General features: G+C 35.6%; 1 protein-coding gene across 1 annotated transcript in view; it reads left to right on the top strand.

The window, feature by feature from the left end:
• Window positions 1-15,556, top strand: part of OTOG (otogelin) — an 87,558-nt gene extending 72,002 nt beyond the window's left edge. Inside the window, exons 44-56 of the mRNA XM_065755742.1 lie at window positions 271-483; window positions 1,210-1,314; window positions 1,645-1,755; window positions 2,994-3,095; window positions 3,526-3,624; window positions 4,364-4,404; window positions 5,500-5,575; window positions 6,534-6,712; window positions 8,145-8,249; window positions 8,680-8,799; window positions 9,489-9,534; window positions 14,083-14,162; window positions 15,356-15,556. Coding sequence (XP_065611814.1) covers window positions 271-483; window positions 1,210-1,314; window positions 1,645-1,755; window positions 2,994-3,095; window positions 3,526-3,624; window positions 4,364-4,404; window positions 5,500-5,575; window positions 6,534-6,712; window positions 8,145-8,249; window positions 8,680-8,799; window positions 9,489-9,534; window positions 14,083-14,162; window positions 15,356-15,556 — 1,478 coding nt within the window. The remainder of the gene's footprint in view (window positions 1-270; window positions 484-1,209; window positions 1,315-1,644; window positions 1,756-2,993; window positions 3,096-3,525; window positions 3,625-4,363; window positions 4,405-5,499; window positions 5,576-6,533; window positions 6,713-8,144; window positions 8,250-8,679; window positions 8,800-9,488; window positions 9,535-14,082; window positions 14,163-15,355) is intronic.
• The last annotated feature ends 337 nt before the right edge of the window (window positions 15,557-15,893 follow it).

Raw genomic sequence — 15,893 nt, 5'->3', positions numbered from 1 at the left:
AGCTTTAAAAACAAAGGATTGAATTGGAATCTTAAGTACTTATCTTTGCAATGGAGGCACAAAGCAAAGTGTAGGCCCTGATTCTCAGGAGGGTATTGATTGCCTTGCTGTCCCATACAAACTTGGTCTCAGACTGTCTCCTCTTTAACTTTTCTGTGGTGTAATATGTGATGCCCTAAAAGCTCTCCACACCCACTGTGGAAGAAAATGGTGGTCAACATTGGAAATAAACAGGAATTACTTCAGCATTCTGTTGTCCTCATTGTCTAGCTTGTACTGACAGCTCAGGAGCACCTCATGCAGTAGGTGACACCTGGAAAACATCGTTGAGTGGATGCTGCATGGAAAAATGTGTTGACAGTGAGACTATTATTCCAGTGGAATACAACTGTTCAGATATCCATGATTTTAACTGTCAGCGATTTGCAGAAGTGGTCTTGCTCGTTCCTGGTGATGATATGTGCTGTCCTCAGAAGATCTGTAGTAAGTATTCTTTAATGGTTACCGTTACTGCTCACTGAAATACTCAGATAATCTTTCCCTGTGGTTTGTTTTCCTGTTATTCATCTTATATTTGATGCAAATGGTAATTATCTGAATTTTAGTTTGCGTAAAAAACTGGAAACTTAATGCAATTGGCTCAGTATCTAGTGGGATTTACCAGAGAGGAAGGAGAAGGGGACAAATGTTAACAGGTATTAAATAGCTCTGTGATTATTTGGTATGAATTTATTTCTCTCAGCTGTAAAGTTCAGTGATACACTTTTAACATCCAAATACAAATCAATGATATAAGTAATTACTAGAGGAAAAAAAAAACAACAGATGACTGTATGTGGTTTATAAATTCAGTAGTAAAAAAGGATATAAAAGCTTCTGTTCATATTCAGGTTAGGAATTCCACCTTCCAAACAAATTACAAGGAGTTTTCCTCTTTTTTGCCATCTGGGTTAATATTGTTGCAGTGAATTTTCCACAGGAAATGCAGTTTTTCAGTGGATTTCCAAGACAACTCAGCTGTAGTTTGATTTTGCCCCATAGACTGTGAGTGTGGACAATTCTGAATGTAGCCTGAGGCATTGTTGCTAATTTGTTGTGGTTTCTCAGAGATTTGTGGTATCAAACTGCAAATACTGCTTGCCACTACTCCACTTATAAATGCATAAAGTAGTTCAGATGGTTTTATTTTTCTTTCCCTTTATGAAATAGTTTGTAATCAGAGCCTATGTGAACCCTTAATCCCGGAGTGCAATGGTTTGGAAAAGCTGGTATCTTACTACAATGAAGAATCCTGTTGTCCCAACTACGTTTGCGGTAGGTTTCTTTTGAAAATGTAAATAAGTTCACTGTGTAAAAGACTAAACAGATCAACTTTTAAGCAAAAAGGAACTTAGTATAGAAACCGTTTTAAAAATGTCAGTTTACAAAATTTTCTTTCATCTAAAAGCTTATGGTTGGAATATGCCTCAATTGGTGCAGACATAATGGAGTCCTGCATTCAAGGATCAGGCGAGAACATATACATCACTCTCAGACAAAATAGAGTTTTTTAGTATTTCAACACTCTCATTTCTTACTGATGTAACAATACAAGAGGAATGATGTATTTCACATAAAGAAATAAACCTTTTGTGTTTTTTTCAGAATGTGACCCAGCAAAATGTGAACCAATGGAGCACATGCCAAGCTGTCAAGAGGATCAAACACTTATTGCTGCTCGGGTGGAGAGCACATGCTGCATATCCTATATATGTGGTATGGAATCCTGGCTGGTTGAATCTCTGACTTTTCATGCATGCAATGATGTCTACTATTAATTTAGCAATTGAGATTACTTGTGCTTTCTTGAGCTCTCCCAGCACAGTAAGGCTTGAAAGTGGTTAAGGAAATAGGCATTAAGTTTATAAGACACAGGTAATAGCAACAACCATCAAGAGTCATAGAGTAGCTTTGTGTAGCTGAGTAGCATTTTTAGGTCAAGGAGAGGATCAATGGTGTGAATGAAAGATCTGCCTTTGATCTCAGCCTTTGAGAGACTGACTATGCACAGTATGTGCACTGTCTGACTGTTTTTTCTGAAGGAAGACCGACGTTATACGTGCTCTTGCTCTCTGTATCCTGTTGTATCATCTATGATCTATCTTAACTTGATGGCAAATATCCTACATAAGAGTATTCGATTTCACAGAATCACAGAATCAAATTTGCCCATGTTTCTTAAGATTTGGCCCTTACTAACTTAATATAGTAATAAAATTGTACTTACAGTATCAGTTTAGAAGTTCTACTTGCTATCAAACAGGTGTTTTCTTTATGACAAAAATATTATAGTTACATTGAATGTAGATTCTGTGAATCACAGACTGATCCATCTTGACTAGAATTGCTGTGTGCAAAAATCTGAATCTTAAAAGAGAACCTGAAATACACTTCAGTCATTTACAATATTCAGGAAAGCACTTTGAACATGCGGCAGCAGCATTCTACAGCTGACTTTTCTATCCATGCAACACCTTTCTGTTTGTTTGCTTATTTGGCTGATTTTTGATACGTTGAATCTTTGAGCTGGAATTTGCACAGAATGTATCTACTGTGATTTTGCTGTGTGTTTAAGTGGAAGGATAAAACTGGGATCACCTTTAATTGCCTTTAACTGAGGATCAAAATACCGTAGTTCTAGCAGAGGAAGCATTCCTGGAAATAGGACTTGGATCAGAATTTTTCACAACAAAAGAAATGGAGAGAAAGTCCTGTTCATTATGATCTGACTTACAGTTATCATATTCATCATTTCTTTTTATAGCAGAGGACGAAGAAAAGGCAAGCTGCACTGAAAATTAGCCTATTCTCTATGGAAGAACGACTTCACAGTACCTCTGCTCTTTTTAATATGTGTCTGTGAGAAACTTACAGGCATGTGTTATCCTAAGCAGTAAAAAAATTTCTTTCTATGTTTTAGATTTAAATAATTATTTTTTTTTATTTTTCCCCAGCATGTGAGGCTTGCTCTGATCAAATACCCAAATGTCAAGAAGGAGAAGTTCTTATTGTGGATGACAATACTACGGAAAGGTGCTGCCCTACCTACCAGTGCAGTAAGTTTGACTTGATTTTGTTATTTTAGGTAATAGAGAACATGTCAAATTTTGTAGGGTGGATGTTCAGTTTCAAAAAATGGTGGATTAGAGATACAGCTTCATTGTGCATACAAGCAAGCTATCATCTCTTTACTCTTTACTTTTAAAATGTGTGTCTGAAGCATAATCTGAATATCTGTATCATGGAGATAAACTTCAGACCCTAAATTCTGGAAATAGTTTATCTGTTTTAAATATTTGCTTCGGATAGATGTGCACCACATTATTATGATCTGATGGCTAACACATTTCTATCATCAGTCTACTCAGGTAAGATTTTTCTAAAGGTATTTACTAAATAAGCTGTTTAGTATTCCTTGATTCATATTACTACTTATCAAAGTATGTCAACCTTCTGTATACTGGACTTTATTTTCTTTAATTTTAGTTTGTGAAATCCATCGCTGTCCTGAATTCAAATGTATGCTGGGCATGTCTTTGGTGGAGGTATGGAGCCCAGAGAAGTGCTGCCCCTTTCGGACTTGTGGTAAAATGATTAATTTTCATTTAGCTGCCTTGGACAGTAAAACACAAGAGCTTTGGCTACTTGGATTTAAGTCTAAAAAATTACTGACTAGATGTGCAAATGATGATGTGCTGTGCATATAAGCCAGGTCTAGTAGGGTGACTTACTCATGAACAGATGAGACTGTAAATCATCTCGTGGTAATGAATCTGCCTGGTTTGTTTTTTCCTTGTTTCATAAGAATGATAGCATACTGTAGAATTTGTCCATCTGAAATGGGTGATTTCCCATCTTGACAATTTCTTAACAGTCAGTAAATTATTTATGGCTTGAAAAAAAAAAAAAAAAGGATGAGGTCAGGAATTTGCCAGTTCACAAGGGTGGTAGTACAACCATCTATTATGCCATAGACACAATTCTCTACTGCCTTATATTGTTCATGACAATTGTCATCACTGCAAGGGAGCTAGAGGCTACAATGATCAGTTTATTCAACATATTCAGGCAGACCATAGACAATAAAGTGCTGCAATTTGTTCTGAATGGTTAAAGGTGGTCATAGAAACGGCTACTAGTTTTCATGATAGATTAGAAACCAGACATAACTCTGGACTCCCCAGATTATGTATTTCAAGTATCTGCAAGGCTTCTTCAGTGTTGACTCAAAAATGTGGAACTTCTGTTTTCTCTGATGCTTTGTTTTGGAGAAACGATATGCAGATTTTTAAACCACTGTTCCTGCAATTGTGTTTTGTTTTAGAATGCACATGTGAAATGATCCCCAAACCTCAGTGCAAACTGGTATGGAATCCATCTTATTTGTCAGCATGCTTTTATAATTATGGAATCAATCAGTATTCTATTAGAAGTTTTATCAATTAAATATTGAATGGTGTGTCATTCTCTTTTATCTAAACTGTTTTACTAGAAGCTATATCACTTTTTAAGAAGTCAGGTTTAAACGTCTTGCTGAATAAAATGACTGTATGACACTGATATTTCTTCAGATTTTTTCTTGTCATATGCCACTCTGAGTATTCATAGAAAAGAACTGCTTTCATGCTTTCTAAGACAGAATTTTTTCTTCAGTTGTCAGTACAGTGCATCAGTGTTTTGTTAATGATACTTGTCATAGTGACAAAGTCACATCAGTACATGCTTATCTGTAGCATGTACTCAAATCACTGACTCACCAAAGCTTTTTAAGATGTATTCCCCCATGACTTGTTCTGCACTGCAAAAATGTTTACTAGCATTACTGGGTTAAGTTCTCAGTCAATATCAGATATTTTATCCAGAAAACAATGCTGCAAAGGGAATAATCAATAAAAAAAATCTAATTGGAAACTCCCTGGATATAGTACTCTGATTTTACTGAGGATTTTTAGTCAGTACACTTCAAAAGGCTTTGCAAATGATGTTGCTGTTAGTAATTCCACCTCATAGATGAAGAAACTTAGTACAAGGTATTGCAAGTTATTAGTATTGGGAGGAAAGTCTTAATTTTCATGTATGTAAACTATAACAACGTACAGCTGCAAAAGTGTAATACTACTCGTATCCATTAAGTTAATCCACGCGAAAATAAACTCCGTACTGCTTGGAGAGTTCTGTTTAAAGGCAAGTTACTGCATCCTTTTTGTCTTAAGTGTTTCCTGCACTGACAACAATAATTGTTCCAATTTTTCAGATGTAAAACATAGTAACAAATATAGTATTTGTTTGTCATTACTAAATTAAATATCACTATGGAAGAGCAAAGGGAATTCCAAAGTAGCTTTTGGGTGGTCAGAGATACTGTTACTTGAACCTCTGAGGAAAGGTTTGTAAAGTAAAAAGATACAGACAAGCAAATGGTCATTCCACTTCTCTTTTTTTCTGCTTTTATATCCATAGGGACAGAAACTTCAGATAGATGAACAGTTTCAGAACAGTACAGAAAATATATGTAACTGTGTTAAATACAAATGTGGTAAGTCTGGAAAAAATCTAATTCAAATAAACACCCTTTCAAACGAAAATTATCCATTTATTATAATTTGGATGTTTGATTTATTATAAATTGGACGTTTGAGATTTGAGCATAGTGCATAGGAGGAAAGAATTAACTGACATAATTCACAAATAGCATAGGAAAGGGCAAGAGAATAGGATCACTCACTAAATACTTGGTCGATTATAGCCTGTCCTTGGATTCTGTTAGTTCCTGTAGCAAAGCCTGTGAACAAAAATAGTAGATAGAATTTGGGAAATGTTGGGTGGTGTTCACTAAGTAGCTTATGCTTTAATGAGCTGGATGGAGAACTCCAGCAAGAAACTAAAATTAATACTTGATGTCTAGGAGTAGTCCCATTGGCCCATTATGTGGCTACTCAGGTGCTGGTTAGGTATGCTTACGTGTTCTACTTGATCAAGGAAACAGCATTCAGTGCCATGCAGAACTCATCTTGGAGAATGCCCAGCAGTGTCTGAGAAAACTAATTATGTGGGGCACTCAGCTGGCTGGTAGAGCTGAGATCATCTTTGCATAGATTTCTGTGACAAAGATACGTACTTCTGGGCTAATTGTGCTCTATTCCCTCCATAGTAAGTGGGGAGAAACAGGCATTTCTCAGGCACAATTCTTCTTATTCTAAAGTAGTATTAAAACCAATTGAAGTCTGCACTGTCATTTTTGTGGTGCTGCTGATAAAATGTTATATTCTTAGATTTCATGAGGAGTTATGTTTGAAGTAATTTGGCAACTGTAGTGAAGGATTAGACTATTATTATTAGCAGTTTATATTTGAAAATCTGACCTATAATTCTTGAAGTGGTAGAGTAGCTGTTTCCATTCCTATTTTACTCTTCAAAGCACTTTTACTTAATGTTTTCATACCAAGATAACTGTCCTGAGTGTGCTGTTTGTTTATTTATTTATTTTCCTCTAGTGAGAGACAAAGTTTGCCTGAGTAACGAGAGAGGTGTGCTGCTACCTGGACAGACAATTGTGGAACACAGTCTCGATGGCATCTGCCGTATTTCTTATTGTACAAACGTGGTTGATCCTTCCACTAAATACTACAGAATAAACACTACTTCAGTAGCCTGTGCTGTCAAGTGCAAAGCTGTAAGAAATTCAAGATTTTAGACATCTGTGTTGTTACTGGTGTTCTTAATTACTTTTTTTTTTTCATCAGTAGAACATGGATACAATAACCATGAGACCTCCCCCCCCCCCCCCCACAACAATATACTACCTCTCTTGGATAGGAGTTTATTGAAATCTCCCTCCCTTCAGTATTTTCTCAGAATGTAGATAATCTGTTTACGCTGTGAAGTCTTCTGTTTCTGTATGCTGAATATCAGAATTCAGGACGAGAGGGAATGGCCACAAGTTGCGCCGGGGAAGATTTAGATTAGATTTGAGGAAACATTTATTCTCTGGAAGAGTGGTCAGGCACTGAATGGCCTGCCTAGGGAGGTGGTTGAGGCACCATCCCTAGCGCTGTTCAAGAAGCGTTTAGATGAGGTGCTAAGGGATTTGATTTAGTAGTTGGGTAGGGATAGTGATAGGAGGATGGTTGGACTAGATGATCTTGTAGGTCCTTTCCAACCTAATGTATCTATGAATCTATAAACTCATTAAGTCTTTTATTGTGTGACTTAACTCTCTCAATACCCATTTTGATAATAAAATACCACGTTGATTTGTCTGGCTGAGGCACAGAATGGATAGAATAGTCATTAATAACTGTACTATTGCTCCCATTTAGAAAGACAAGTGGACTGTATTTGATCTTAATTTTCTTAACATTGCATTGTATTTAGGGAGAGTTTAGCAATAGCCTGATGGAGAGATGGTTGAAGGTCTGGACAGATTTATTCTCACTGAGAATACAGAAAGTTGCCAGTTGTGGTACCATCTCACATATTTGAAGTAGGTACCGCAGAGACCCAGTGTCAGCAGAGTCCCATACAGAGAAGCAGTGGACTAAAGGAGTAATAGCATACTGCTACTGTGCATCTTTAAGCTTTAGCTATGTTGTGCTGGCACAAATTGCCAGACATAGCAGTCATTAGGTCAATAAGAACTGGGAAGAGAATAATTAGAAGAATCTTAAATGTGATGTGAACAGCTACATTAAAGTAGGAAATGATATCTTGGTGAATTTTTTTTTTACAAAACATGATACATAACCATGGGAGTATTATATGGATTACTTTTAAATTCTGTTTTTGTTTGTTGTCTAATGTGTAAAAAAATAGAATTTCAATGGTTATTGATATAAGCTGTCAAGCTGACATTTAAAAATTAAAGAAAGACCAGTTAATTTTCTGAGATGGATTTTCTCCATGTTTTGATTAAGATCAAAGGTACTGTATATTTTCTAAAAGGCTCCTGAATGTACAGAGCATGCAAACACAAGCTATGTGCATTTGAAAGTTGTTTAAAAATTGTCCTTAAAATAAAATACCCCTAAAAAATCTGCCCATTACTCTAATGAAATGTCAAATTGCACAGTGGTTTCATACAAGGAATAATCTGTTTACTTTGGCAGAACCAAGTCTATCAACCTCCAAAAGATTTAACAACTTGCTGCGGTAGCTGTAAGAACATATCATGTCTCCACACTTTCAACAATGGGACAGTTTCCAATTTTAAGGTAGGTCTATAAATGTTTTACTCCCTCAAAGTATTCAGAAGTAAAGAAAAAAAAATCAGATAATACTATACACAAATTGACATATAAATTGTGCAAAGAAGAGATATTTTTGGCTAAGTACTAGGGATAGTTTTGCATTTACTCAACATTATTTTTTGGAAAGTCAATCACATAGCTATCTACAAGGTTTAAGGGATTTTGATACATTGCAGAACAATAGATTGTCTATTGTAGAACATGCTTACATGATTTAATGGACTTCAACTTCTGCACTTAGCAGAACTTTAAGGTGCATCTACATCAAATTTTGCTGTAAGTATTTATTTTTGTTTCAGATGAAGTTGGATTCACTGGAATTGTATGATGAGTATCTGTAGCATTGTTTTTGCTGATATGCTGACTAAAGGTTCTGTTTTATGGTTTTTAACAGCCTGGTTCTACTTGGATTTCAAACTGCATGAGATATGAATGCGTGAATACAGCAATTGGATCAGTTCTAGTTGCATCTTCGGTTGGCTGCCCACCCTTTAATGAAACTGAATGTGTAAAGGTCAGTGCTTTATACATCGTTTACATTCCACCTATGATTCATGATTGCACGAAAAGATTAACATTGACAAAGGATTCTCTGACCTCAAGGGAGACATTTGTAAGTTCTTGCAATGCCACCAGACTCCCCTGTTACACAGCTGGAGATGCCACATTCTCAGAAAATATTTTTCTGGAGGTTTGTAACATTAAACCAGCTTCTCGTGCAGCTGTCTGAACTTGGATGATTTTCTTGCTTGAATAACTTTATAACTCGCTTTGTGCGTAGCAATTTGATTCATCACAGTGGTAAGGAACACTGAAGAAAATGAAAGATTGTCCAAATATCATTAAAATTTTCAACATTGAGACTTTTTGGACTAGATCTGCGGGGGAAGCAAAGGTTCTTTTAATTTGTGAAACTATTTTAGACTAAGTGCCAGCAAATGTATGCAGGGAACAATTCCATTTCACTCCAATTCTATGTTTACATGGCACACAAAGAGGGAGCAGTCCTAGAATTGTAGTTGTAGTTCTTTCTCACTGACAACAACAGATTGGTTCTTCAGAGAGAGTCTTTTGCCCAAGTAAGGTTATGAAGATATAATGGTAAATTTATCAGGAAGATCTTAATAGTGCAGACATGCAGGTAGATGTTAAGAACAGTTTGAAAAAACTGACTTTTTCCCCCCCATCATCTTTCTTGAACAGGTTGGAGGCTATGTTGTACCATTCCTGGAAGGATGTTGCAAAACATGTAAGTGATTAGCAAAACTCACAAATTTCCACTCATTGAGACTCACCAAAACTGATCTGTTGTTACTTTAGAAATGTTTGGTTCTTTACTTAAGTTTGGTTCTTGACTCTGATCTCAAAAGACGTGTTCTTCCCAATCTCATTTATGTGAAGACTAGTGAAGCTAGTGGAATTTAACCAGAAAAAAAAAGGTTTAGTACTGAAGGATTTAATCTAGTGACACAGTCCACGGCTGGTCAAGTCCCTGCTGCATCTTGTGAATTAAAAGCTACTGTATTTTGGAATGTTCCTTAAAAATGCTTCAGCTCCACTCACATCTTCGTATCTGGTTAAAAAAAAAAAAAAAAAAAAAGAATTGATCTATGCTGTTTGAAAGTTAATGCAGTAACTACTTAACTAATTATAATATAATCCTGGATTCTGTTAATAGATGTATTTCAAAAGCTTTCCAGCTACGTCTTTCAAAAAAACTTACAAAGAAAAACACCCACCCTCACCTGATACTAAGATCTGTTTTGATGTCTTATGAGAGCTAGTAAAGAAAAGTTCTGGAAAAAATGAAATAATTCTCTACAGAACATGTTCTAAATTTGCTAATTCTCAACTATAAATCATGAGCTAAGTACCCTTTTGTTTTCATATCCTGATACGTAACGGAATCATTTTGGCTCATTCACTAAATGAAACAAACAGCTAACTTGAGGAATTTAAGTTCTAATACCTGAAGTTGACAACCTTAAAAGCAGTGCAAAAGGAGATTTATTTTTAATGGGCACTGTCATATTGTCTTTAAAAAAGTACAAAATTCTCACTCTATTTGCATATGTGGAACAATAACCTAAGAGCTAGGAATAGGAGATAAACTGTGGGAGAGAGTTGGAGAAATGTGCAAGTATTTCCTGCTGGTCGGAATGGGACTCGATCATTTCTAACAGATATGACATAATGTGCAGAGTTACTGCAATGGAGTATATGTTGTGAGTCAGGACACACTTTTTGGTTTCTTTAATTATGTATACATGCTGTGGTACAGAGCTTCTTGAAAATGTAGATCTGCTTCTTTTCTGCTCCTCACCACTGTAAGGTAATAGTACCACTTCTTCATGATTTTTCATTCTAATGGACCTGTGTTTAAAGCACATGTTCCTAATTCTTTATCTGATTCTCCAATGACTCCTTGAGTTTGGTTTTTGAGATTATCTGACATTACTGCTCAATGCCTTAGTAGTCATGTGAACCAATTTCTGAACAATATATATTAAGGCAGCTAAAAGTCTATCAAGCTCATTTTCAGCACAGCAGAAGACACTGCTTCTATATTTAGAGAGATATCACAACCACACTCCCAAATAATTAAGACAAAATAAAGTTTTTTATGTAGTCTTCATCACAAAAAGAAGATTAAACACTTAAAAATATCCATTGACTTTGGAGATTTGCATTTACAAGTATATTCGTGTCACTGATTTCACAGCTGTTTATAGATAGCATGGCCAGTGAATCATGATGTTAAGTCTGACTCAGAACAAATCTGGCATGAGAGCTATCAGTCAATTGTTACTGTGTGAGACATTTTATGAGAAGGGTTATTGGCATGTCATTTTCTTTTGAAATACTTTATGATTAGAAACTGTTGTGTTTTCTTTCATTTAATAAATGAACTATAAAAGTCCTCTGTGTAAGCCTCAAAAGTACCATGAAAATCCAGAGAGCTTTTACCAATATGGCTCAGAGAAATAATATGCTATTTCTTTCTCACAGCCCCAAAGACCAACTTAAATTTGGGATACTAGATAGTCTTAGTTATACCGACGTAGATCAGAAATAACTTTTTTGAAGACATCTGTGATTGAACCAGTTAAAAAAATAAAAGCAATAGATTCATGATGTAATGCAGCATCCTAAGCAGTACGTTTGAATTGTTCCTGGTTTTGAAATTATGCATTGCAAGTAACACAGAGACTTTTTAATGTTGAATTCCTTTCAGAAATATGTTAAAAACTAATAGCTTCAAAGTGTTTCATATTGATAGGGAATCCTTTATAACATATAAACTGTTCAATATGTAATATTCTTACCAGGTTCTTCCGTGTCAGTGTTCCTCCCATTCCCTGTTAGCCCAGTCACTCCTACAGCCTATGCTAGCTGTAATAAAGGTACATTTTCCTGAAATTAGTAGAATCAACCCAAACAGCATCATTGTTGATTTCCAACAATGTACTCCCAGATAGGAGCACTAGGCCTGATGTTATCTGGTTATACCAAAAGCTGCAGTGTAGTAGAACTGCTTATGGTTCAGAATGGCTCACATTGTGGTTTGGTTTGTTTTTCATTTTGCACTGCATGGGCAGTGCATTGTTGTTAGCCAACAATATACTGTTGGTAGTAAGCACTTGCATAGTCTTTAGCTTGCTGCATGTGTTAATTATTGTGTTTGAAAAAAGGAAGCTAATTCCATTATGTGTACAGTGCTGTAGAACATAGACACTAATGGCTTTGCTTGTTGAAGTTAGTTTAATAAAATAACTTTTTTTTGCATAGGATATTTCATATGGCTTTGCCTACAGTGACATATTCCGTAGAAGTATCTATTTCTTTCCCTGCTGTAGTAAGGACAGTTTACTAAAAATAGCAAGCCTGGGCTTACTCTGTGAAAACTGGAGATTTTACTTGTTATGGCTAATAGAGGATGATAACTTTTGGAGCTGTAACATGGTATGAATGCAGTTAGATTGGCATTTATTTTGTCAAAACATCTCTCCATATTTCTCTCAGAGAAATGATGTTGACTGTAATTTTGTACATTGCTGAGTGACACATCCTTCATTAAGCTACACTCCTGACTTTAGGAATACCACACTGAAGTCTGTATCACTCCTTTATATTGACAGCACTTTAAATGACAAAGCTGTTGAATCAACACAAAACCAAGGAAGGAGTTTTGATCATACAGAATGTGAAAAAGAAACTCATTAACACGACCCATATAAGAAAATCTTCACGTTTTGAAAGGCCCTTCAGAGAAAAGTATAACATATTTAGAACTCATTAAGAGCCACTGGACATTAAAATACATACATAGAAATACTTTATATATTTATTTCTTTGTGAAATGTGATGCAGTTTTGCTGTAGCTCAGATGAAGTCATAGCCACAGCTGCAATGAATTCCCCATCCTACACGTCATGTGTAATGTAAAAGAAGAAAGTACATGAAAAAGATTCTGAGAAACATGAAACAATGGTGAGTATTTTTATATTCAGAAGTATTTTTTTCTTATTTTCTCAATTTCTTTTTTACCTAAGCAAATCTAATTTAATAATAGTTGAGAACTAGCAGATATTTCTGATTGTAGTTGTTTATTTCCTTCCAGAAAAAATCATCACTGTCCTTTCTTTCAGATTCTAGAAACTTATGCTACATCTATATTCAGTAGCAGGTCCTTATGTTGTTTGAAAAGTGAAAAAAAAACCCACAACCAAAACAAAGCAAACAAACCCAAAAATTCATAGAAAAATTCTTTTTTGGAAGCAGTTTAACCTGATTTGACAGTGATTAGAGCAGGAAACTGGACATTGGGCATTAAGAAACAATAAAACTCTGTCACACTTCAGTATTAAGATATTGGTAAAACCAATGCCTTTTAACTGCCCTTGCTTTTCTGGAGCTAGCACCTTTGGTTTGCTTGGCTGAAAAAAATGCAGTTTTCTAAGTAGAGAGATGTGGGAATGTATCATGCTGTGTAAAATCTGTTTTTTCTTGCAGATCTTCAATGTGATGTGATTTCTTCAACCTAGAGAGGATCATCTCAAGAAAATATTGTGCTTTCTGATTTCAGACAGCTGAATTTTAGACTGAACTCTGTTGCTCTGCTTCAAAATGCCCAGGATTGTCTCCTGAAGTCAAGTTTAACTGCTTTTATTTCATTTCGTAATTTCTTTCCATCTTTCAATTTCAACACATATTTTGTAAATGCTTTTGTGAGTTAAAATGTCAATAAAATATTTAATTTATTCACCTATGTTCTTTTTCTTATTTAATAAAAATATACAGAATCCCCCCATTTCCTCCACCCTGCCCCCCCCCCCCCCCCACACACACACACACTCCCTATGCTGAGCCCTAGTTACTTATTTTAAAATGTATTTATATCTCTGGAACTTGGTTATTACTATTAAGGTTTGGTTTATTTAATAGAAAACACATTTTATGCATCTTTAACAAGCCATCTCATGGGAATGATTGATCAGTTTTACAAAATGTTGTGAAAGACAGCATAGACTTACTTTTTAAAAGGCTTCTGAATGAAGAATGGAACTTTTATAATCATTACTGGAGATACAAGGAGATGTATTTTAAGAGGGGAACTGAAGTGTTTCAAAAGCAGTGAACTCAGTGCAAAGTGTTGCCAAAGTCACAAGAAATTTTGTAGAGATGTATTAGGTATATTCTTTGCCTCTTGACACCGTTACACAGTCAGGAATGTTCTTATCTCTGATATGTTAGCAAGTTTGAGCTCATGCTTTTTCAATCAATGCCCATTTTGCAGGTAAGGAAGATGGAAAATTCTGTAAAAAGGTGACTGTTAGGATGACTATCCGCAAGAATGACTGCAGGAGTAACACGCCAGTAAGTAAATAACTATTAAAGTTTCTTTTAATATGATATTAAGAAAAATGAACATGGTGCTATTGTCTGCATCTCATTCTGTTTGTTTCCTTACATTATCACTGATCATCTTCTCAGTTAAGAAAAACATATGAGGATGTGTCTCCTGCTTTTGAACACTTTTAGGCTCAAATTAATTCAGTGCAAATCCAAGCTCTGACTTTATGCTACAATGCAATGAATATATGCAAATTAACTTTGATACAACAGACACCTGCCAGTGATATACTGCAGTTAAAACTACTGTGTTTAATTTTCCATCTGTCCTGAGAAAGTGTTTCAGTGCCATCTTAAATGTCAACAAAAGATCTTGGATTCTGAAGTTCATCTTCAGACAGCAGCATGAGCGTATTGTGACATACACAGGAAGAACGAGGTACTATCTGTATGTCTACTGAATGATTTATGGTTGGAAGATACCAACCTCTTGCTGGGCAGTAAGGCAATGTGAGCAGTAACAAGAGTGCAGACGTCTTGTGTGAGATGTAAGAGCACCTGAAAAAGCTGTAATAGAAGAGTATAGCGTAACAGCTGTAACCTCCGAAATGACAGAGTACATTTTGTAGACTGATCTGTTACACAGCCAGAAAATTTAGTTTCAGTGTTAAGAAATGCCTCAAACAGCAATGCAAAACCTGATAACTGAACTTGAAAAAATTATGAGTTTTGGTGTCTATTTCTGTCACGGAGTGTCTTAATGTTTTAACATAGCAATGATTGTTGGCTTTTTCTTTATATTCCTCCTTGCTGTTGCCAGCATATTAACACCACATGAATATACTGCTGAAATCAATACTGTAAGAAGTTGTTGGGAACATTCAGTGCCATGTCCGAGCCAAGGTTGCTATATTTTAGAACTCAAAACTGAAGCTTTTTCTTTGCGTATATTAATAGCAAAAACTTCTCTTACTGAAATCAACAGAAAGTAATCATTAATCTCTATGAGATAAAAGTTGAGACTTATCTAGGCAACTTATCTCATTTATTACTCAAATGCAGCAGAATTTCATAAGGGAATAGAATAAATACATACTTTTTCATTGCATTGCAGTTGGTTTTGGGTGCCTAATTTCTTTATAGACTTGTTTAGGAAGTCCTAACTTTATTTCCTAATAGCTTAAATTTGATGGCTATTCTTTATATTTTTTTTACAGGTGAACATTGTTTCATGTGATGGAAAGTGCCCATCTGCAAGCATATATAACTACAACATCAACACATACGCAAGATTCTGCAAATGCTGCAGGGAGCTCGGACTGCATAGACGAACTGTGCAATTGTATTGCACTAGTAATTCAACCTGGGTCAGCTATTCAATCCAAGAGCCTACAGACTGTTCTTGCCAGTGGTCTTAAGAATAAATAAATACAAGGAAAGTAAACAGTCCAGCCGGTCCTAGCATAAGATAATCTGAATATCTGTAAAAAAATTCACCAGCTTAATGTTAAAAGATAAAGGAACAAGAATATTTTTGGACTTTTGTATTTCTAAAGAATTGGTTTGCCTCATTTGTGTTGGGATTTGTCTTCATTTCGCAGGCGTTATTTTAAGAGTTCTTGTGTTAAGTGCCAACTTAAAAGGTGATTTATATTTGAGACACCTCGAGGGATAGAACACCAACTATTTTGTTCTCTGAAGCTGACCCAGCGCTCTGAGGCACCCATTCCAGTTTTATATCACTGATACGTGGGT

This window comes from Cyrtonyx montezumae, unplaced genomic scaffold (genome assembly GCF_038088225.1).
Source record: "Cyrtonyx montezumae isolate F1298 unplaced genomic scaffold, pur_monq_1.0 scaffold_10, whole genome shotgun sequence".
NCBI classification, from domain to species: Eukaryota; Metazoa; Chordata; class Aves; order Galliformes; family Odontophoridae; genus Cyrtonyx; species Cyrtonyx montezumae.
The sequence above is the reverse complement of the archived record's forward strand: the minus strand, read 5'-3'. Positions and strand labels throughout refer to the sequence as shown.